This window comes from Theropithecus gelada, chromosome X (genome assembly GCF_003255815.1).
Source record: "Theropithecus gelada isolate Dixy chromosome X, Tgel_1.0, whole genome shotgun sequence".
Lineage (NCBI taxonomy): Eukaryota > Metazoa > Chordata > Mammalia > Primates > Cercopithecidae > Theropithecus > Theropithecus gelada.
The window spans coordinates 137167825-137190272 of NC_037689.1; the positions used below are offsets into that span (position 1 = coordinate 137167825).

Consider the following 22448-nt stretch of genomic DNA (forward strand, 5'->3'; position numbering starts at 1 on the left):
CAGCTACAGTATAAAATGCACTATTTGAAACAAAAAAAATGTGCAAACTGGGAGACACACACACACACACACACACACACACACGAAACAATACTACATTACCCGATACAAATTGTCTTACTTTCCAACAGTGTTTAAAACTGTATGATGGGTATCTATCAGAGCCTTCTCCACTTTCAACACGCCTTTTGCAAAAAACAATGGCTTTTTCATACAAGAAAAGATGTCGCTGCATTGGTTTGAATCTAGCCAAATCCTTCATTTTTGTAGCACCTTTCTTGTGTCCTATCCAAACACTGAATCCACCTTGCATTATCATCTTGCCCAGTTCATTTAAGTTTCCCTAGAATGGAAAATCAAAACCCATTAGTAGAAAGCAAAGCTACATTCAGCTCTCTGACATCAACATGTTAGTGTTTAGCTTGAGCTACTAAAACCCTGAAGACTAATTTATGTTTTTTAAAAACTTAACTTTGTATGTTAAAACATGGCATGCACCACATAAGTACAAAATTACTGTGGGGGTGGGGGACAAAAGAAACTTCCTTTTCTCTGGCTTCATATCATCTGGAGGTATTTCAGCCAGGGTAAGTCTCCCCATCTCTTCTTCAGTCCTGATTGGTGCATGATATATACCAGTTCAAGTTTTCCCACTGGGTGGAGCTAACCTGTTAAAAGGTGACACAAGTGCTAAAGATTTGATTCTTTTCTTTCCTGTCTATTCCTATCTATAGGGGCAAGCAGCAATTATGAAACAATACGTTTTCTTAGCTGACCCAAGCATTCCTTAAGCAGGATCTCCCAGGTCTGGGATTGGGGGAAGACCGTTATGGACAAGGGGGATCTCATAAATCCATTTGACTGCTGATCTGAAGCCAATTCTCCACTTAGCATTATCAGTAGTAATATCAACATTTTGATCTCCATTTATCTGATTCCTATATGTTATTTCTCAATTGGTTCCAAGAGGGGAAAAGGGACGTTGAGATGTTGACCCTCTAAAATTCCAACAATTATTAAAATGTGCTTACAATATAGCCATTTATTGCAATCTGATGCATAGAATCATTAACTGACTTCAGTAAATCCAGCATTGCATCGAGTGCCTCCTTTAACAGAGCAGATCCTTCACAGTCTTTGCTATATTTTAATAGCTCCTGTAATTAGAAATCAGGAATTAATATTAGGCAGATATTAATATCTGATTGAAATGAATAAGTTTTTGGCTAACATGCTTTCAAGCTGGAATCCAAATATAATGTCACATTTTGGAGTAATTCCTTTTACATGCTCTTTGCTGCAGTAATATTTTTAATAACTGTCAAAATAGAGGAAGTAGAATAGTGACTGAATATTATAAAACAAAGGACATTTAATGCTTCTGGAATTGAAGTATAATAGCTATTAAGACACATCAGAGATCAGTTTTTAAAGCCATTACATGTAGGGTTCTTTTGTCCTCTACATACAATAATTTGTTTTAGCCATGATGCACTCATAACGCATATAGCATAGAACATTATGAAAATTCATTTTAAAACAAGTCGTATTGTATTTATATTTAACACAAGATTCTAGTAATCCTTTTGCATTATACCAGGGGAGTGCCATTTGCATTTTTCATTAGGAAGGCCCCTATGAAATACAGCCTCAAAACTATAAGAAATATTTGTTTGTTTAGTTCTTCTTACAAATATTTAAAGTTCTTCAGCAAAACATTGTGCGGAAATCAACACAACTTGTATGAAAAATTAAATAGCTAAGACTCCAGATATTCTCAGCCTGATATCTATGTCTATGGCATTTGTAGCCACAGTGAATTGATGGAGCACACTGCAAAATTCTGCCAAATCCAGCCTTCCCAGTCATTGAGCCTACCTATTTCTGGTGCTTTCTAGTAAACTATTTCCTTTTTAATGGCTTTGCCCTATCTGACTCAAAAAGTAAAGAAACAAACAAATGCTTCATATAATTACCTTCAACAATAACTGATATTTAGTGATTCGTTGCACTGGTTTGAGTAAATAGGAATCCAGTCTAAGTCTGTGTTTTAACTTTCTTTGACATTCCTGTCATTAAAAGATAAATATCAATAAAATTAAATTAAGACATGCACCCTGTGAAAATGCCAAGTGTTCATTGATTAAACCTAATGCCCCAATGTTTCTTACATCTCAAAGAAAATTTATTGGAAAAATCACTGTTATAGTACAGAAATTACAAGACACAGTATATCTGAAAAACTACCATAAACACTGTTTCAAGGATTGGAGAGGTAAACAATTTCAACATTTCAAAGGTTTAAAAGTGTTCAAATATAAATTCATATTGATGTGGAATGCTTAAAAGGTGTGAAAGCAGGGAATGACTATTGATTAACATGATTAAAACATTCTTTAATATATTCAAGAAAATTCACAAAAGACCAAGCTCTATAAGCCAAGGCTCAGAAAAGAAATTGGTTGTGCTGAATATAAATCAGACTGGATATGAGAACAAAATTGTTAATATCACAAATAAAGCCCTCATCAACTGGTGCTATACTTCAACCAGTAATTGGCCCATTGCCACTATAAATATAAAGGTCATGACATTGAGTTTTGGGAACATTGTAGGGGTCCATAGTCAGGGCAAGATGCAGGTATTTAGGATGAAATGTGCATAGAGAAAGTACAGAACATGAAGGGATTGGGGAAACAATACGCCTGAATAAGAACCATGGCTCTCCTCTGAATATGGGTAAAATCCAACATACAATCTAATTCAAACAAGAGTTAAAGATGGAGGACTGCTATTAGGTTGGTGCAAAAGTGATTGCGGTTTTTGTCATTACTTTCAGTGGCAAAAACTGCAGTAACTTTTGCACCAACTTGATACACGCACTTAACTCTCCTCACTCATGACACCCAACTAAAATGATGGAAAAGTTATCTTACTAGGCAAAATCACAAAGTTATGAAGAAGATGAGAAAGGGGAAAACTTCAGCAAAATTTGGAAACTGGAAACCAAACTTAGAAGTGGTCAACAACTGAGCACACTGGAGAAAAGTGGATTTCAAGTTGGTGGAGGAAAAAGCCAAGGAGCAACTCAATTTACATTATAAACATCTCCTCCCTGCCCTCCACAAAGTCTCATGGATTATAGACACCAAGTACCTCTGAAAGTGGGAGGTAAAGTTGAGGTTCAAGAAAGGATGCTTGTTGAAAGTCTTTTAAAGAAGTAATTAGATAATAACAAATGTTGGTGAGGATATGGAGCAATTAATACCCTCATACACTGCTGTCAGAAATGTAAAATGGTGCAGTAACTTTGGAAAAGAGTCCAGCAGTTTCTCAAAAAAGTTAAATGTAGAGTTACTATATGACCCAGCACTTTTACTCCCAGGTATACAGCCAGGAGGAATGAAAACACATGTCTACAAAAAAACTTGTACAAAAGCATTCTTAGCAGCATTGTTCACAATAATCAAAAGGTAGAAACAAGCCAAATGTGCATCAATCAATGAATGGATAAATAAAATGCTATATATCCATATAATGGAATATTATTCAACCACAAATAGGAATAAAAAACTAATACATGCTACAGCATGGATGAACCACTAAAATATTATGCTAAATGAAAGAAAGAAGTCAAACACAAAAGACCACATATTGTATGATTCCATTTATATGAAATCTCCAGAACAGGTAAATCTATTGAAGACAGCAAGTAGATTAGTGGTTGCCTAGGGCTGCTAAGATTGGGGAAAAAAGGGAAGGTAGCTGCTAAAAGGTACTGGTTTCTTTCTAGTGATCAAAAACATTATTAAATTGATTGTGGTGATGGTTGTCAACCTTGTGAATATAGTAAAACCACTGAATTGTATACTTTAAAAGGGTGAACTGATGGCATTTTAATTATATCTCAATACAGCTGTTACAAAAAGAAACTAAATGGCATGAAAAATCTAAATAAAAGCAATAAGGCTCTCAGATAACCATACTACTTTGCACAGCTGGGTGCCTTCTCTTCCCTTCCTTTGGCAGAAAAATGGATGTTTATCTAGAAAGAGTAAAACACAGGGCCTGTGGACTAAAGGATACAAGGTTCAACTTAGGGCAGAGTACCATATTGAAAAATATTCAAGCACTCTCCATGTTATATCTCAAACAAGTGACCCTTAGTCTTTTCTCCTAACTTGGCTACTACAACACAAGCATCCAGATCATTATACACAAGGTAGCAATTCAAGGACTCTGACCAGCCTAATAGAAATGCTCCAAAGATACAGGTATGGGGGAATCCCTTCAAGCAAATAGCTTGAGACAATGAGGATCATGGTCTCAACTCATAACTCAACAATGAGGATCATGGTCAATAAACCCACACACGCCCTGGAAATTTCCAATGAGATTTTTAGTCTTTACTCCTAATGCAAGTGGATAGACAAGTATCACCAGACATTTGAGGAGAGCATCAAAGATGGGTAATAGGAACCAAACAAAGAGAAATAGAAAAAAAGCAACATGAAGACAACAGAAGCTGTGCAGGGAGAAGAAAACAGTTTTTAAAAGAAAAATCAATTATCATCTTTGCATAGATGAATGAAGATACTGAATTCATAAAATGAAATCAGAATTCTTTTTTTTTTTTTTTTTTTTTGAGACGGAGTCTCGCTCTGTCGCCCAGGCTGGAGCGCAGTGGCCGGATCTCAGCTCACTGCAAGCTCCGCCTCCCGGGTTTACGCCATTCTCCTGCCTCAGCCTCCCCAGTAGCTGGGACTACAGGCGCCCGCCACCTCGCCTGGCTAGTTTTTTTGTATTTTTTTTAGTAGAGACGGGGTTTCACCATGTTGGCCAGGATGGTCTCGATATCCTGACCTCGTGATCCCCCCGTCTCGGCCTCCCAAAGTGCTGGGATTACAGGCTTGAACCACCGCGCCCGGCACATAATTCTATTAAAAGAAACATTGAAAAAATAGAAAAAGGATGAGGGCTCTTCAAAATTAAAAACACAATGGCAGAAATGGAAACCTCAATAGAAGGACTAGGAACTAGAGTAAGAAGACAAAGAATAGAAAATAGAAAAGATGAGATAATTAGAGGACCAGTCCAGGATAGCCAATATCTGTGCAACAGAAATTCCAAAAAGAGAAAATGGAGAAAATTGGGTGGAGGAAATCAAAGAAAAACTCCAAGTAAATTTGGACAGGAGTTTCCAAATTCAAATTTATCACCCCAAGACTAGCATAATGGATAAAAAACAGTGCCAACATTTGAACACTGAAAATAAAATAAGTTTTCATAAGCTTTCAGAGGACAGAAACTAAGTCACCTGCAAAGGAGCAAAAATTAAAATGGCATCAGATTTCTGAATAGCAACACTGGAAGCTAGAAGACAATTAAGCAATACCTTCAAAATTCTGAGTATAATTATTTCTTACCTAGAATTCTATACACAGCCAAACTAGTAACGAAGTCTTAGGGTAGAATAAAGATATTTGCAGACACATACACTCTCAAAAACTTCTATGTACTGTGTACACTTTCTCAGGAAAACTACTGGAGGATGTGTTCCACCAAATAAGGGAGGTAAACAAGAAAGATAAAGACATGGCACCTAGGAAGGAGGAGAGCCTATGCAACAGATGACAGGTGAGGAGAATTCCAAAAATTATGTTCACCAAGATGCCCAGATGACAGCTGTGCAACAGGCCTAGTGAGTCTAGACAAGCAAGACAGAAAATCCCAGGAGATATTTCTTTAAGAATATGAAATTCAGAGGAAATAGAACGTGTTTAAATGTAATAAGAAGAGATTTTTGTAACTCCCACATCTGGGAGAGGCTGGGGTAGAATAATGATAAGTATCTAGAAAACTGAGTACAAAGACCATCGCAAGACAAACAGAAGGGAAGGAAAAGCAACCCTATTATACCACATGATTCATCTGAGCAAAGAAATTACATAATCTTAATTTAACACTGTATATCTAACCAAAATTACAATATGACTATAGTGGAGATTTTGAAAGAAAAGAAGTATATTCGTATATGTGGTAGTTGGGTGGGAGGCTGTGAAAGAGAGCTAAGTCTTCATCTTCCATAGGAGAAAGGAGAAAGATAAGCATGTCATTTGGAGCTATGGAGGTAAATACCAAAGGATGTAGCTAAAAGTGCTGAAAGTGTTTGCCTCTGGGAAGTTACAAATGTGTTTGTGTGTGTTGGGGGGAGGGTGGATTTGCTTTTTAACCTATATACGTATATGCATATGTAATGTGCTTAAAGTAGAAAATGAATTTATGATTAATAAATATCCCAATATCTTCCAGAAAGAGTATATCCAATACTTGAATAATTACTATACCTGGAAAAACGCACATTCTGAATACTTCCTCCAAATTGTTTCTGATCTGGGCTTATTCTGACAATATTTTGCATACATCTGAAAATCATCCTTCTGTGATAAAAAACAAATTCAAATGTATTACTAATTTGTGAATATGACTTTTGCCATCAAGAAAGGCTAAACAAGAGTGTAACCAAGCATCCTAGGAAATGTGGCCTAAAGGGCCTACTGTACTAGCAGCTGGTCAAAAGCCTTCTTTACGTTCCAAGAACAGCATGCCCATTGCATCTGGTGGAAGGACACATAATTATCTAAGTAATATCAGAACTTCCACTTGCCAAGCTTGAGGCTTAGATGGAGCCTTCTCTGTCTGAACTATAGAAACCTACTTTTTTGCATAATGATGAACTAATAGGGTGCCAAGAAATATATTCTGTTATTAGTCTCTTGATTCCCTAGTGAATGAACTTGTATATGACTTCCAAGTTAGAGCGTACAGTCCTAGGTTCATCACTGGGACATTATCATTGTAGCATAATCCATTTAGGCACTTAAGCAATTCTCTCTCCCTGAAATCCTCTTTCTCTGACCCTCATGAATGGGCTACCTTCTACTCATTATTTAACATTTATCTCATGAGTTATCTCTTCTATAAAACCATTGTTTATACCCCCCTTCTATGTAAGATGCCCCTCTTCTGGAGTTTCCCAGGACCATTTGTATATTTTGAATCTAATGCAAGTCATCTTCTACACAATTAATAATTTCCCTGTTTTTATACCTAAATAGATTTGGGCTTGGTATCCACATTATCTGGCACAATGCTTGGTGCATAGTAGGTGACCAGTAAATGGTTGTTGAATAAATAAATAATTCATCAATAAACATTTATTAAACCACAACTGGTTATTAAGAATGCTGCTAACCTGATGAGAGATACAACAATATATAGGATATAGACTCTGGATCTAAGGGCTTTCCATTAAGTTTCGGGGAAAATTCATGTATACATGTAAAGGTGCACAAGCACAATAAATATAAAGTCTCCAATGAGTAGGACAGACATTACATACTATAGAGTCTAAAGGAAGGATAAACTGCTATTGCTTGAGGAAGTTGGGAAAGAATTTGGTCATAACTTAAATGTGTTTAAAGTTAAAACATCTTAGTCGGGCATGGTGGCTCACACCTGTAATCCCAGCACTTTGGGAGGCCGAGGCAGGTGGATCACGAGGTCAGGAGATCAAGACCATCCTGGCTAACATGGTGAAACCCTGTCTCTACTAAAAATACAAAAAATTAGCTGGGCATGGTGGTGGGCACCTGTAGTCCCAGCTACTTGGGAGGCTGAGGCAGGAGAATGGCATGAACCCAGGAGGCAGAGGTTGCAGTGAGCCGAGATTGCACCACTGCACTCCAGCCTGGGTGACAAAGCAAGACTCCGTCTCAAAAAAAAATAAAAAATAAAAAAAATAAAAATTAAAAAATAAAGTTAGAACATGTTCAGCAAGGTTGACACACAGTTCTTTCTTATCCTTATTCTCTTCTCATTTCATAAACACTTTGTGGGATAAGATATCTATTTTGAAGCTTTCAAAAATCACCTCTATTGAATAAACTCATAAATCAAGACAAAACTAATCTTTCAGGAAGAAGAGAAACTACATAAGCAGAGAAGCATACACGAAAAATATTCTAACAGAAAACTCTAATGAAGGAGAGTATGATCACTAACTTGGAAAGTCAATTGTATTAACCATACTCCGGACACAGAGGAATGGGCCTCCCTAATGCTTTTGTTGAAGGAAAAGAACTGACAGCTCTCTGTTTCTATGAAGTTCCTGTGATAGATGCCTTGGTGGCTGGAAGTCAGACTGGATCCAATTCTAAAACTTTACATGTATTTTAATAAGACAAATATTATAAATAATAAGGTGTTTTTTAGGCAAAAAAATTAACCAAGCCCCAGATAGTTTTGTTATGATGATCCCAACTCTTACATCTTCATAGCCAGGATTGTCCCTGGATTACTAGGATTACCCAGGAGTCAGTGTTCAAGAGCTGAGCCACTGAAGCATTTGATACCACAGAATGGAATGGGCATTTTTATGCTCTGGATGTCCCAGTGCTTTCATTTCTGCAGCAAAACTTGGTTTGGTATTAAATACTCACTGGAGTAATGTATCTTCTCCAAAAACATAAAGACATAAAGCACCTATCTCGTCGCCAAATCTGTTCTTATAAGTGCATTGCCAATTTGGTGGTGCATATTTATATATTTAAAAAAAATAATTTAACTAACCCTTTCCAGGAAACAAGGTCCCACGCTTTCTGGAGCATGAGCGCAATTTTCCAGGCTGCTCAAGAAAATGCTGTGAAAATTTCAGAGAAAAAAAAAATTACATGATTTTATGTGAAATATAATAAACTGGTCAAGAGAGCACTTTAAATAGTTTCATAAAAAATAAATATTCAATTCAGCAATTACATACTCATTATGGAATTCATATATTTCTGCCATGTTTCCAAAGAGAACGTCCTTTTTATTTCTCAGGAGAGGTGGCATAAGATCAAACATCTCTGGATTATCCATCTCCGCTCTATAACCCTACCCAAAATAAATACATTCATGCATTTTAAAATATTTACATGCACATTTGGTTGGGCTACTAATGGGTGTAGGTACAGCAGAATATTAGGGGATTTGAAGGTGAAGTTGTTTGAATTTTAATTCAATTTTAATTCAATTCAAATCTCCTACCCAAAGTTATCCATGTTTTGTTTTTTTGTTTTTTTTTTTTTTTTTGAGAAGGCAGGACAAGGAAAGGAAGTCAAGGTTTTCCAGTCAATAGACAGAATAAAGTAATAGCTCTTTGGCCTTCAGAGTAGCTTGTAGTGTAGGAAACAAGATAGAAACCAAGATAAAAACATAGATTACAGGTCATCAGCTTCTCCTTAAATTGGCAATATGTGTTTAGGTTTTTTCAGACCAAATTCATATCATGACATTTTTGTCAAATGACTATTTTATCCCATTCTCAGTTTTTTACATCACAATCTCTAAATAGCACCCTGGGAATAACTGTAACAATCGGCTGTATCCTTAAGAGAACATTTTCTCTTCTGTAATAAACTCTAAATCAATCATTTCCATTACTGAGGGAGAGCCTGAATGTGCACGTTTAGCCAACATGCTGCATCCAACAATAAAAGAAATGCCCACTGCTGCCATATGACAACCAGGGAAGGAGATGGAAGTAGAAGATTGTCCCTAAACACCTTCTAATGAATGTAGCAAGGGTTCATTTGGGAAAAGAGAGGGCAAATACAATTTGAATAGCTTACCAACAAAACAGTATACAGTTCTCGAACATAAACTCTCTCAGTCTGTATCAGTTCATTTAGGACGTGGCTAAAATGAAAAGACCATATTTATCAGTTATTTTATTACTGAGATCTATATTGCAATGTTTCAAGTATTATCATCATGAGAAGGTAAAACTAGCTAATGCATAGGAACTATCAATGGTTTTTGTTTTAGCATCAAAATATGAAACTACTTTTATGGTTTCTAGAATAAAAACTATATATATAGTCTTATGGGTGGTTTTTATTCATTATATTTATATTCATTTATATATATATATATCCTGCTTTTTTCATATATATATATATATGCTCTAGGGTTACTATAAGCTTTAAAGAACTTTATTTCTAACTCACTGAGATTAGGAATAAATTTACTAAAAACTCACAATAACTATTCTTAAATGTCTGAGGTTTTTATTGTTTTGGGGTAGCATAGTTTATGAATTTTAATACCCTTTTTTTCCCTAAAAAATAAGTATGAGCATTTTAGGCACTATTTTTCCCTTTTCCCAGTAATGTTCTGAAATTTTCTAAGGGAGGCAGTAGATTTTTTTTTACCATGTCTCCCAAAGTGTAGGTCATAGTTATATTTCCCATATATATATATATATATATATAATTTTTTCTTTTTTTTTTTTTGAGATGGAATCTCACTCTGTCACCCAGGTTTGAGTGCAGTGGGGTAATCTCAGCTCACTGCAACCTCCACCTCCCGGGTTCAAGAGTTTCTCCTTCCTCAGCCTCCCTAGTAGCTGGGATTACAGGCGCTTGCCACCACACCTGGCTAATTTTTGTATTTTTTGGTATAGACAGGGTTTCACCATGTTTGTCAGGCGGGTCTCGAACTCCTGACCTCAAGTGATCTGCCCGCCTGGGCCTCCCAACATGCTGGAACTGCAGGCATGAATAACCATGCCCCACCCATTTCTGTAATAATTTTGTTTATTGTCTCTGGAAAATAAAATATATTTTCTTTTCAATGTGATTTCCAATTGACGTCATATTTAAAACTCATTTCCCTTGTCCCCAGTATAAGTAACCTATTTGATTTTAAATTATACTTTTGACTTTTTTTTCTTTTTCTTTTTGGATATTAAAGCATTTAACATTTGAGAGCTTTATAGTATATGTGTGTGTGTGTGCGTGTGTGTGTGTATATATATGTATGTATCTCATACACACATATGTGTACCTACAACTTGCTGCAAAATGCTTGCTAATTACAACTCTGTAATATAAAATTAAAAAGATGAATATTCTTATGTCTAGAATATTAATATACCATTATAACAGTGAACAAAACAATTATTAACATCTATTAAATAACATTGTATAAATCTGTATAATCCTTTGTAATTTTTGATGTACCATTCTATTCATTTTGTATACCGAAATTTGCTAAGAGAATAGATCTTAACTGTTCTCACCACACAAAAAAAATGGTAACTATGTGAGGTGATAGATGTGTTAACTAACTTGATATGGTAATCATTTCACAATATATACACATATCAAAGCATCACATTGTACACTTTAAATATATATAATTTTGTCAATTATATATCAATAAAGCTGAAGAATTAATAGATAAGGTAATTACCATGATTTGATCATTATACATTGTACACATGTATCAAAATTTCACACTGTATTCCATAAATATGTACAATGATTATGTGTCGATGAAAAATAATAATAAAACTTTTTGAAGAATGATAAACAAAAACCTCCATTTTATTTCAGTCTGGGCAAAAAAAAAAAAAAAAAAGAGGATAGCAACATTCTGAAAAAGTTTAGTTAATTTTCTTCAAATCACATAAACAGGCCATAGGTTGGCCAGGCCTAAAACCTGGACTTCTGACACCTAAACTAGTGCTCTTTTCATCACACCCAGTAAAACCCCATTCTGTGAACTCAAATTTCTAATTACATTGGCCTTGAACACTGAACCAGACTCCCACAGTTAGATGTGTATGTGAGTTTATATTAATAAATAAAGGATACTTCTTTAAGACATCCAAGCTATTGCCATTGTCCAAACTGGAGGATTGACCAGAACTTCTCTTCTCCTGACAATCATGCACCACTTCAATCTGAAATACAGCAAATAAAAGTTAAATTAGCATCTCTGTAGGTATAATTCTTCTTCAAGGCTATCCAGCTCAAATTAAGTTTATTCTAGGTCCTAACTCTGAAGATAAATTGAAAAATAAAACTATGATATTTTTCAAAATAACTTTGATACATACTAGTAAAAAGTGATTTGAGTTGCCTAAGAAAACAGATTTAAGACACTAATTAGAACTTATTTTATGTATTAACTCTCTATTTATTTGGCATTCTTGGAAAATAAGGTTGATTCATAAAAAGTTAATTTTCTAGATAACTAAAGTGTATTCATTGAAGAACCAACCATCTTTTTAACCATAGTGATTTCTGATGGAAACCTTTCTAGAAAATATTACATGCATCCTTGAATTCTTTAATCAAAGACACACAACATAACTGATCCTTTTTCTTTATTTTTTTTTCTAAGATCTGGGGCAAGCTAGAAGATCCTTTTCCTAATGATTCAATGGCATCATCATAAGCTTGAACATGACAAAATCTAATGATGTGCTGCAGGGATACCTGCAGAACTCTATTCTTTCTTGAAATAACTGTAACCTGTACATCTCTGTCTCTACTTCCTGCCACACGTTAGTTTTTATAAGTTGCCTCCCTAATTCTAAGTGATTGCCTTATTTTACAGACTCTAAAGGACTTGGACTGGCCTACTGAGTCAACTGCAAAAGATTTGTGATGATTATTTGTTCTTAAGAAGCATTTGAAGTGTATTCCTGGTATCCAATCTCAGCCGTATTGGACAGCTGAGCTTGCCAAAAGCCTGACCCCCAATTAAATGTAACATTGCTTTGTGACAACTAGAACCCCAAATTAAGTACAGTATCTATCAGCTAAGTATTTCCCCAAAATGTGACCTACTTATTACAAATGAAAGAAACAAACATGTATTACGACTTTCTATATATTAGGCATGCACAGTCCTAGGTGCTTAACACATATTATATTTAATGTAAACAGCATTTAGCAAGTGATGGCATTCTTTTCCTCATTTTAAATATGGGAAAACTGAGGCTCAGAGAGATTTTATAACATGTAATACTACAGAATTTGGCATTCACGCTGTTTCTTTCTTGAAACCAGAAGTTGTGGCTGTACCAAATAATAACCAGGCCTGGTATATCAGTATAGACCATTCACTAGGCTGCTATTAATTACATTAAAACTTAGAGCATTATCATATGCCACGCATGTTCAAAGTGCTTCACAAATATTAGATTATTTTGTCTTTAACTCCATGATGAGAGTGTTCTATTCTTATGCCCATTTTATATATGGAAATTGAGTTCCAGAGAACTTACCCAAGTTTATAAAGCCAGTAAGTGATGGCACTGGGATTATAAGCCAGGCAGTCTAGGTTTACAATTTGTACCACTACGCTATACTGCCCCTTAAAAATATGTTCTCATCTTTATTTACCACAAAAAACACAATATGTGGGGTCTTGGGGACCGGGAGCAGTGGCTCATGCCTGTAATCCCAACACTTTGGGAGACCAAGGCGGGAGGATCACCTGAGGCCAGGAGTTTAAGATCAGCCTTGGCAACATAGCAAGACCCTGTCTATCAAAAAAAAGTGTTAAAAATATTAGCCAGGCATAATGGCCCATGCCTGTAGTCTAAGATACTCATGAGCTTGGGGTGGTAGGATTGCTTGAGCCCAGGAGTTTGAGGCTGCAGTGAGCTATGATTGCACCACTGTAGTCCAGCCTAGGCAACAGAGTGAGATTATGTCTCAAAAAAAAAAAAAAAGAAAAAAAGAAAAAAAGAAAGAAAAAGAGACAGAGAGAGAAAAGAAAACGTGGGATGTTGTAGCTATGATGAGTCTACTTCTTTACAAATATCAGACTATCATGGATAGCTGAGAAGAAAAGAATCTTGTATCTAACAGTAAATAAGTACATTGGGCGCAGTGACGCACACCTGTAGTCCCAGCTACTCAGGAGTCTGAAGTGGAAGGGTGGCATGAGCCCAGGAATTAGAGGCAGCAGTGAGCTATGGTTACCCCTGTGAATAGCCACTGCACTCCAGCCTTGGCAACATAGTGAGACCCCATCTCTAAAAAAATTTAAAAACAACAACAAAAAAGAATGGATAGCTTTTCTGAGCTAACAGCCTCTGCATGGTCCATTAGAATCTGTCCTATGTGTTTCATACTTGTAGGACTGGAATTGCTCACGAAAGAAAGTTTCTTCTGCAAAAAGGTGCAACACTTGTTTACGATTATTGAGGTGATGGTGGGTGGTGGTAAAAAGAAGCTGGAACATATACAAGATGTTCTATAGAAATGATTCTAGCCTTGAGCCAGGACTTGAGAAACAGCTCATACTGAGAAACTGGCATGTCTGGGGATATGCCAGTAGTACAGTGAAACACAATGCAGCAGCAGCTTTTTTTCTTCTTCTTTTTATTATTATTATTATTATTATTATTATTATTATACTTTAAGTTCTAGGGTACATGTGCATAACGTGCAGGTTTGTTACATATGTATACTTGTGCCATGTTGCTGTGCTGCACCCATCAACTCGTCAGCACCCATCAACTTGTCATTTACATCAGGTATAACTCCCAATGCAATCCCTCCCCCCTCCCCCCTCCCCATGATAGGCCCCGGTGTGTGATGTTCCCTTCCCGAGTCCAAGTGATCTCATTGTTCAGTTCCCACCTATGAGTGAGAACATGCGGTGTTTGGTTTTCTGTTCTTGTGATAGTTTGTTAAGAATGATGGTTTCCAGCTGCATCCATGTCCCTACAAAGGACACAAACTCATCCTTTTTTATGGCTGCATAGTATTCCATGGTGTATATGTGCCACATTTTCTTCATCCAGTCTGTCACTGATGGACATTTGGGTTGATTCCAAGTCTTTGCTATTGTGAATAGTGCTGCAATAAACATACGTGTGCATGTGTCTTTATAGCAGCATGATTTATAATCCTTTGGGTATATACCCAGTAATGGGATGGCTAGGTCATATGGTACATCTAGTTCTAGATCCTTGAGGAATCGCCATACTGTTTTCCATAATGGTTGAACTAGTTTACAATCCCACCAACAGTGTAAAAGTGTTCCTATTTCTCCACATCCTCTCCAGCACCTGTTGTTTCCTGACTTTTTAATGATCGTCATTCTAACTGCTGTGAGATGGTATCTCATTGTGGTTTTGATTTGCATCTCTCTGATGGCCAGTGATGATGTTAAATAGTCTTTCAAAGACACAATATTTGTCTAGCGAATAAAACATATGGTTTAAGGCCCATACCAACTATGCAACTAAAGCAATAAAGTCAATTTTGAATTAATTAATGATATTTACTTTTAAGTTGCTCTGATTTTGTCTCCAAGTCTTCTTCCCTGGTAGAGAAATATGAAAGAAGAATTTCAAACCAGAATTAAAGTCAGCACTTTTAATAAAAATACGTATATATTTATTAAATAATTTGAGTTAATATTCCAATATGTTTATATTAATATTTTAAAATCACACTATAGAAGATAATGTTTGGTTGGACTTACTCACATGACTTCATCTTCTTACTGAGCATGGTTTTGCTACGTATTCACCCATTCTCTCATTCATCAAACATTCACTTACTTGCCAAGCATTGAAGTAGGTGTTAGTGCTCACAGTTATTTGCAGATTTAATATTCATTCTGACACAAAAACATTTAATGAAATTGTAGCTTATTGATTAACTCAATCAAAAAGAATTTTGAAAAAATCTAAGTTTAATCTACTAATTAGAGCACCTACACTTATTTGGCACTTTCTACATATTGAGCACTGTTCTAAGAGCTATGCATGTATCTTCTTTTTAAATACTCAAAATCATCCTAAGAGGTAGGTAACAACTTCTATCCCTATCTTCTAGATAAGGAACTAAGGTTAATATCTTGTCCAAGAAGCAGAGGTGGTATTCAAATTCATATAATCTACTCTCAGAATGTTTCTAACCACCATATAAACATGTCCAAAGCATGATAAAATGTTAAACATGCCATCAAAATTCAAAGCTTTCATCTTTATTTTTTTAATGTTTAGTTTCAAAAGGGTGAGCCACTGTATTATTATGCAAGGAATCCAGATGTTCCTACAAAGCCAAAGGCATGGTCCAACCAAAGACTAGATTGTTTAGATCCTAATTCTCAGGGCTGCTGAAAAGGCTGTTACTCACACAGGCTGCCTGAGACTCCTCTCTCCACGAAAGGAACAAACCTTTTGTCCTTCCCTCCTCAGCAGGAGCCAGTGACAAGCACACTCAGGAAAACGAAGGCCTGCTATGTTCTCTAGACGCCATACTTCACTTTCACTTACTAAAATATATTTTCTATCTAAACTTCAAGTTTATATAATCGTTTATATAAATATGTATTAAACTTAGTGGGAATTATACAAAATTAATTTCTCAATGAATACTAATACGCTCCACTTTAAAGAAACCTGTTTCTAAAGGTAACTTAAGAGGCAATTATTAGTTTTGCCAATTAATTCTTTGCAACTACATTAAGAGATACAAAATAAATATATGCACAACTTAGGAGAAACGCATCTTATTCTTCAAAGCAAGGTAGATGTATTCATTTTTTAACAATGTAAATATATATAAAATGATTGAGCACCTACACCATATGCTAAGCTCTGTGTTTGGCTGTGTTTGGGGATACAAAGACAAATTGCACACAGTTTCTGCCCTTATAGAGCTTAGTTTAGCAAGAGAGACAGAAAACAGACAATTCCACTAAAGCCAAGAAGAAATTTGGGAGTACTTGTTATCACACAGCATGAACACCTAAGCAAACAGGGGTGCAGGGAAGGAGAAGATGTGGGGAGGAAAAGCTTACCTGAAGGAAGTGGCTTAGAAATAGGAAATCTGATGGAGGAGTAGAAGCTAACGTGTGAGAAAGGAAGAGGAAAGGAAATAGTGTTCCAGAGAGAGAACAGTGTGTGTAATGTCCACAAAGACACCTAGGAAAGGGAAGAAAAAGTGGGCAAGGTAAGTGGAAGAGACAGAAAGACTGTCACAGTTGCCAAGGCCAGCGTGATGTTAGCTTGGATTAGGAAAGTGGCAGTAAGGATAGCAGTGAGGATGAAAAAAAAAAGTGAATTCATTCGAGAGAGATACTTAGTAGGCACAAATCCACAGGATATAGAATTTTTGACCATTAGAGGTAAGGTATAAGTGAGGAGGAACCAAGGTCCCAGGCTTGGGCAATTGGGGAAATCACAATGCCATTCACCAAGATGAAGAGTAGAAAGATTGCAGGAGAGATGAGTTAATCTGAGGTATGTTGAGTCTGAGTTGCCTATGGGAAATTCAAAAAGGCAAATTATAAACAGAGGTCCAAAGCTTAGAAGAAAGATCTAGGCTAAAGATACAGATTTAGGAGCTCAAGCCACATTTTACATTTTATTCCTTGCTGTCAATGTCTCCCATTCTCAATAACTACACTCTATATTCAATGTTAATTCTACAAATATTTATTACATCTTGCTAAGTGCCAGGCCCTGTGCTAGATGCAGAATTATATTTGATGCAAAAAAATAAAATAAATAAAATAAAAGCAAAGAACAAAAAAACAATTTGACTCATTTTTATGAGAAATTAATACCTATGTTTTGAGTTGACCAAATTTTATATATTTGGCTTAGCGATTAAAAGTCTTAAGAAATTGTTTGGAATGGATTGTTACAATCCCTATTACTCACAGAGCAATTAGGTAAAACGAACAAGGTTTGTAGCATAAATAATGTTTTGATTTAGTTTACAAAGCATGATGCATAATAGATAAAATCATTTATCCATCCATGTCACTTATTTATTAAGCTGCATTCAACCTCATAAATACATTAGGCAGTCTCAAACTGAAGCAAATCCAAGCTACTCCTAACAAAAAGTTGGATCATGAAGTATCTTAAACAAAAGAAGGCCTGATTCATTTTAGTATTGCCAATTGCTTTTCTTTATTCTTTTTTGGGGGTCACTTTATGAAAGACATTGAGTTTAGAAGCATAATCTACATTTCATATAGTCATTTTCCAAGGTAAGCACAATACGAAGAGAATAATGGATGGTTATTAAGAAAAACAGGAAAAAGTTACTTGCAGGTAGAATGCAAGAATGAACGGCTGCTGTTTTTAGATGCCAAAGTGGTTTTTCACAAGTACACAAACTCAGAAAAATGTATTGACAAAAGTAATACAATAAAGATGGGTACCTTTTGAAAAAAGTTTACATGCTTGAAAGAAAGAGTATCCAACTCCCACTGCAGAAGGAAATTGTAACACCATTAAATAAGAATATCAGAAAAAAAATGAAACAATACAAAACAAAATGTGCTAATGAGTGACTAATAACTTGCATGGATCTGTAACAGTCTCCTCAAAACTCCGTTCCTCAACCCAAGGTGTACCACTTTAAGAACCTCTACGAGAAGTTGAGATTTTAGAGGACAATTAAGCAAGCAGCTTTAACCAGAGGAAAGGACTAGTCCAGTTTATCAAGTATTTTTTTATAGTCCTCAATTTTTTTTTTTTTTTTTTTTTTTTTTTTTTTTTTGAGACAGAGTCTCGCTCTGTCGCCCAGGCTGGAGTGCAGTGGCCGGATCTCAGCTCACTGCAAGCTCTGCCTCCCAGGTTTACGCCATTCTCCTGCCTCAGCCTCCCGAGTAGCTGGGACTACAGGCGCCTGCCACCTCGCCCGGCTAATTTTTTGTATTTTTTAGTAGAGACAGGGTTTCACCGTGTTAGCCAGGATGGTCTCGATCTCCTGACCAGTCCTCAATTTTTTTTTACCCTATCTTTACAATAACCTGTTGGAGTCAGTAGGTATTATCGTCCTTATTGTCCAGGTAAGGAAACTGAGGCTAAAGAGGCTAAGTGAACTGTTCAAGGACACACAGCCAGTACATGGAGCCAGAAATCTAACCGAGGTCTGTCTTCTGCTCAAGAATATCAACCTATTTCATTTTTATTCTCATAGCTATTGGGTTTTATCCCCTTATTGCTTTTTATGTTGTTATCTTTACTCTTTTTCCAGTAGTTTTAATATTCCCTGTATCTTTGATATATCTTTGATATTGTATTTAAGACATTGCTTATAGTTTTATTTGTAAATATATTTATATATTTCATAAGTATTAAACATGGAACTTTCATAATCTTAGCCTAGTTACCTGCTTTCATCAGCTTTTGAAAATCTGACCCATGCTAGATATAAGCTATTATTTTTATGCTCATTATCCTTGGCTCAAGCCTTCTCTGAATTCCAAAGCAGTTCTCCTACACTAATGAAGCTTCTGATTCTATTTAGATCAGATAGACCGAATTTACTCCCATCTTCGCCCATTCCGCTTACCTAGGGCCCTAAAGACCAAATTACTCTCCTCTAAGAAGACCCGAAGGCAGCTCAAGGGAATCCCTGAGCCATCCATATCCAGAGCAGTTCAACACATTATAAGGATAATTATTATTCCCGTAGAACTTAGAAAGAAAATAGATCTTACATGGATAAAGCTAGGAGATTAAAACTAGAAAATGAACTCTGTAACAGTAAATTACCAACAAAATTATTCTATTTAACAGCATTTATTTAGAAAAGGCAATCCATTTTATTATCTAAGCCATTCACTTACTGGTAGCTTATAAGAACCAAGTCATATTTCACCACTACGCAATATATCCATGTAATAAAACTGTATGTACTTGTACCCCCAAATTTATACAAATAAAAAAGGACCAAATCATTGCTTATCTAGAGTAGCAGTAAATATGTGTGTGTGTGTGTGCACACACACATGTGTGTACTAGCTTCATATACTTTCCTTCACCTGCTGAAAAAAAATGCAAGTTTGATGCTGGTAAAATTTTCATACAGATTTGCAAGGCAGGAGTACTCAGTACTGAGATGTTCACAATTCCTTGTACTGTACTATATTACTACTATGTTTTACTACATACAATAACCTCAATCTGACTCTTGCCTTGCACAATATAAATATGACCAAAGACGCTAAAGTGAAATTTTCATCTATCCGCACTGAAGAATAAACTCAGTATTTACATCAAGAGTAACAATATAAACAATAGCAAGAGAAAAAGAGACAGAGAAAGTAAGACATTTTACCTTGTTTAGATGAAAAAAATGGTGTTCTAGATGTGATCAAATTTTCAGGTGTGGGTACCACAAATTGGATTGGCCTCACATGCTTATGTACCAGGTTCCTGAAACCAGCCTGCTGGTTCTCAAATATGCTTCGAATGTTTTCAAGCTTGAGTTGTATAGTCTTCATTTGAACCTGTAGGTTGCGTAAGAATTACAGGAAATATTTTCTGAAATGAGGTCGATACAAACCCCATTACATTTCTCAGACTCCGATGGTCAAAAAATAATTTAGAGTTTAAAAGATAACAACAAGAAATTTAGAAAAATAGCAAAACAGATTAATGTTTTATGTTCATATGGATATAAAACCAAAATCTCAACCAAAACAACCTGGAGGAAAAAATTACCAAGAAGCAGTCATGAAATTGGTCACTGCATAGAGCGATTTGCCCTTCATTGGTTCATTGGCTGAATCAGATAATGGCTGGGAAAGAAGGCATATTGCTCTTTCCTGTTTAGCATAAGAAAGCCACCAAGTTATAAAAACAATCAAATGAATAACATTGGTATAATATTTTGTTACATTTTACCCTGTAGGACACTCTTGTTATAGTCCTCTAAGTTGCAACAGGCTCCTCAGAGCCACCAATGGATAATGCACATTTGTACCTCTTCTACATGCTTTGAGGAAGCTAGAGTTAAGCTTGGTTGCTTCCAGAGAATCACTTGGCTATTGCCATGACTACATTTCCGATTTCTTGGGGCATCCCCTAGGATATTCTGCTAAGCATGGGTCTAGATACTGCTCCAACCTTAGAGTCAACTACACATTTTAGCAGCAAATAGCATCACAAATGCTCTTATCTACAATGTGGATAATCCTTCATGTGATTTCCAAGGGGGCAGTACTGAACTAACCTATAGCTCTCCACCCTGTTAACAACAACTTCTGCCTGCTCCTCCTTCTCCAAGAAGACCCAAATCCTATCTTTATGCTTTCATTCTCAAACTGAGTAGCAAGGCCACACCATCCACAGAGCATCTGCTGATGGTCACTGCAGCACAAAGGAAGGATGTTTGGGGTAAAGTACTCTTGACATTCTTGACATGGACCCAACATTCTATTATAGAAGAGCTTTGGGGCTTTCTCCAGTGATGCACAACGAAATATGTGTGAGAACACCTAGCACATAAAAAGAGTTTTAAAATAATGGATTTGGAGCTCAAAAAGGAAATTATTATTCCTCATTAAGTAGCAAACATATGCCATTGAATTATTTGATGCTTGACAGTGGCACTACTATCACCCCTAAGAAGACAATGTAAGTGCAGTTTGACATAAAGTTAGCTGTGAGGTAGTAAAACTCCTCCTACCCACAGTACTGCAATTATAACTTTCTTTAAATGTTTATTTGAACACTTTAAAAGCCTCTACCTTAAGCTCAGGAGATAATATTACATCAAATTCATACTGCAGTGTTTCAGGTTCATAATTTATAAAGGGTAGAGCCATTTCAAGAAAATTTTCAATGTCTTGGAGGGCTTTCTGAGCATCTTCTTTAGACTGAAACTTATCTATTTCCTGATTAGCTAGAAGACATTCCCCTTCATCACAGCATTGACGAGCCTGGTAAGAAAATCAAGAAGAAAAAAACGTGAATTAATAAAGGTAAAACTTATTTGTCCATTAAGTGAGTGGTTCTCAGCCTCTGGCTTCTGTGAGTCAGAATTGCTTTCAGAGCTGTTAAAAAAATAAAGATATCTGGGTTCTGCCCCCAGAAATTCTGATTCAGTAGCCCGGGCCATAAGTTGGGCATCTATACTTTTACAGAGCTCCACAGATATTGCTGATACACAGCCAAGGTTGGGAAACACTGCATTTATTTCACAACAACTAATTTATTCTGCAGCAGAAGTCTAACCACTTTCTCAATACTAATGCTTTAGTTGCATGTTATTTTCCCAAAATCGATAACTGAAATACGAAATTCTTAGGAAAATATAAAGTGTAATACAAATGCTTAATGACAGCTAAGGACAAGAATAAAGTTTTCTTCCCAAAGAATAAGATGTAAAGATTAAAAGGTTTATGTTCAGATATAATGTCTGGAAGTGGAACCCTATTTTATATTCCACTGCCAACACCAGATCCATATGGTGACCTGTCAATTCATTGCCTAATTGTGAAAAGGGTCAAACCCACAAGCCATGGAGGAATATTTTCCAGTCACTGTTTAATATTTTATTTCTGTATTATGAAATGTGAACGGAGCTTCAGGCTGTAGCAAAATGCCCCTCAGGCTTTTAAAAATGTTCCAAGTATAAACCATCACCAGTGGAGACTTCAGAGATGTACCCAAAATACAAAGGAAGCCATTACTCCACAATCTCAATATTTAGAACAAAGGGCAAAATTTGAACTATATTGGATCTTCCATGAATAGTTCATTGGCAGATGAATGAAAAAGTCATGATCAAACTCAGTCCTTCAGATTTCTTACAAATTTAATTCCAAAGCTATAC

At 36.0% G+C, this 22448-nt stretch overlaps 1 protein-coding gene across 8 annotated transcripts in view; it reads right to left on the bottom strand.

Moving 5' to 3' along the window:
• MCF2 (MCF.2 cell line derived transforming sequence) overlaps positions 1–22448 on the bottom strand; it is a 125057-nt gene that overhangs the window by 11281 nt on the left and 91328 nt on the right. For 5 of the 8 annotated variants that reach the window (XM_025372298.1, XM_025372299.1, XM_025372303.1 and 2 more), the window contains 11 exons: positions 21361–21552; positions 19947–20118; positions 15140–15177; positions 11703–11791; positions 9675–9741; positions 8822–8937; positions 8632–8701; positions 6348–6440; positions 1977–2069; positions 1032–1157; positions 122–343 (listed from right to left, as the gene is read on the bottom strand). In XM_025372298.1, coding sequence (XP_025228083.1) covers positions 122–343; positions 1032–1157; positions 1977–2069; positions 6348–6440; positions 8632–8701; positions 8822–8937; positions 9675–9741; positions 11703–11791; positions 15140–15177; positions 19947–20118; positions 21361–21552 — 1278 coding nt within the window. Of the gene's footprint in view, positions 1–121; positions 344–1031; positions 1158–1976; positions 2070–6347; positions 6441–8631; positions 8702–8821; positions 8938–9674; positions 9742–11702; positions 11792–15139; positions 15178–18039; positions 18088–19946; positions 20119–21360; positions 21553–22448 lie in introns of all 8 variants that reach the window. The other 3 variants (XM_025372297.1, XM_025372296.1, XM_025372300.1) reach the window with 1 other exon arrangement.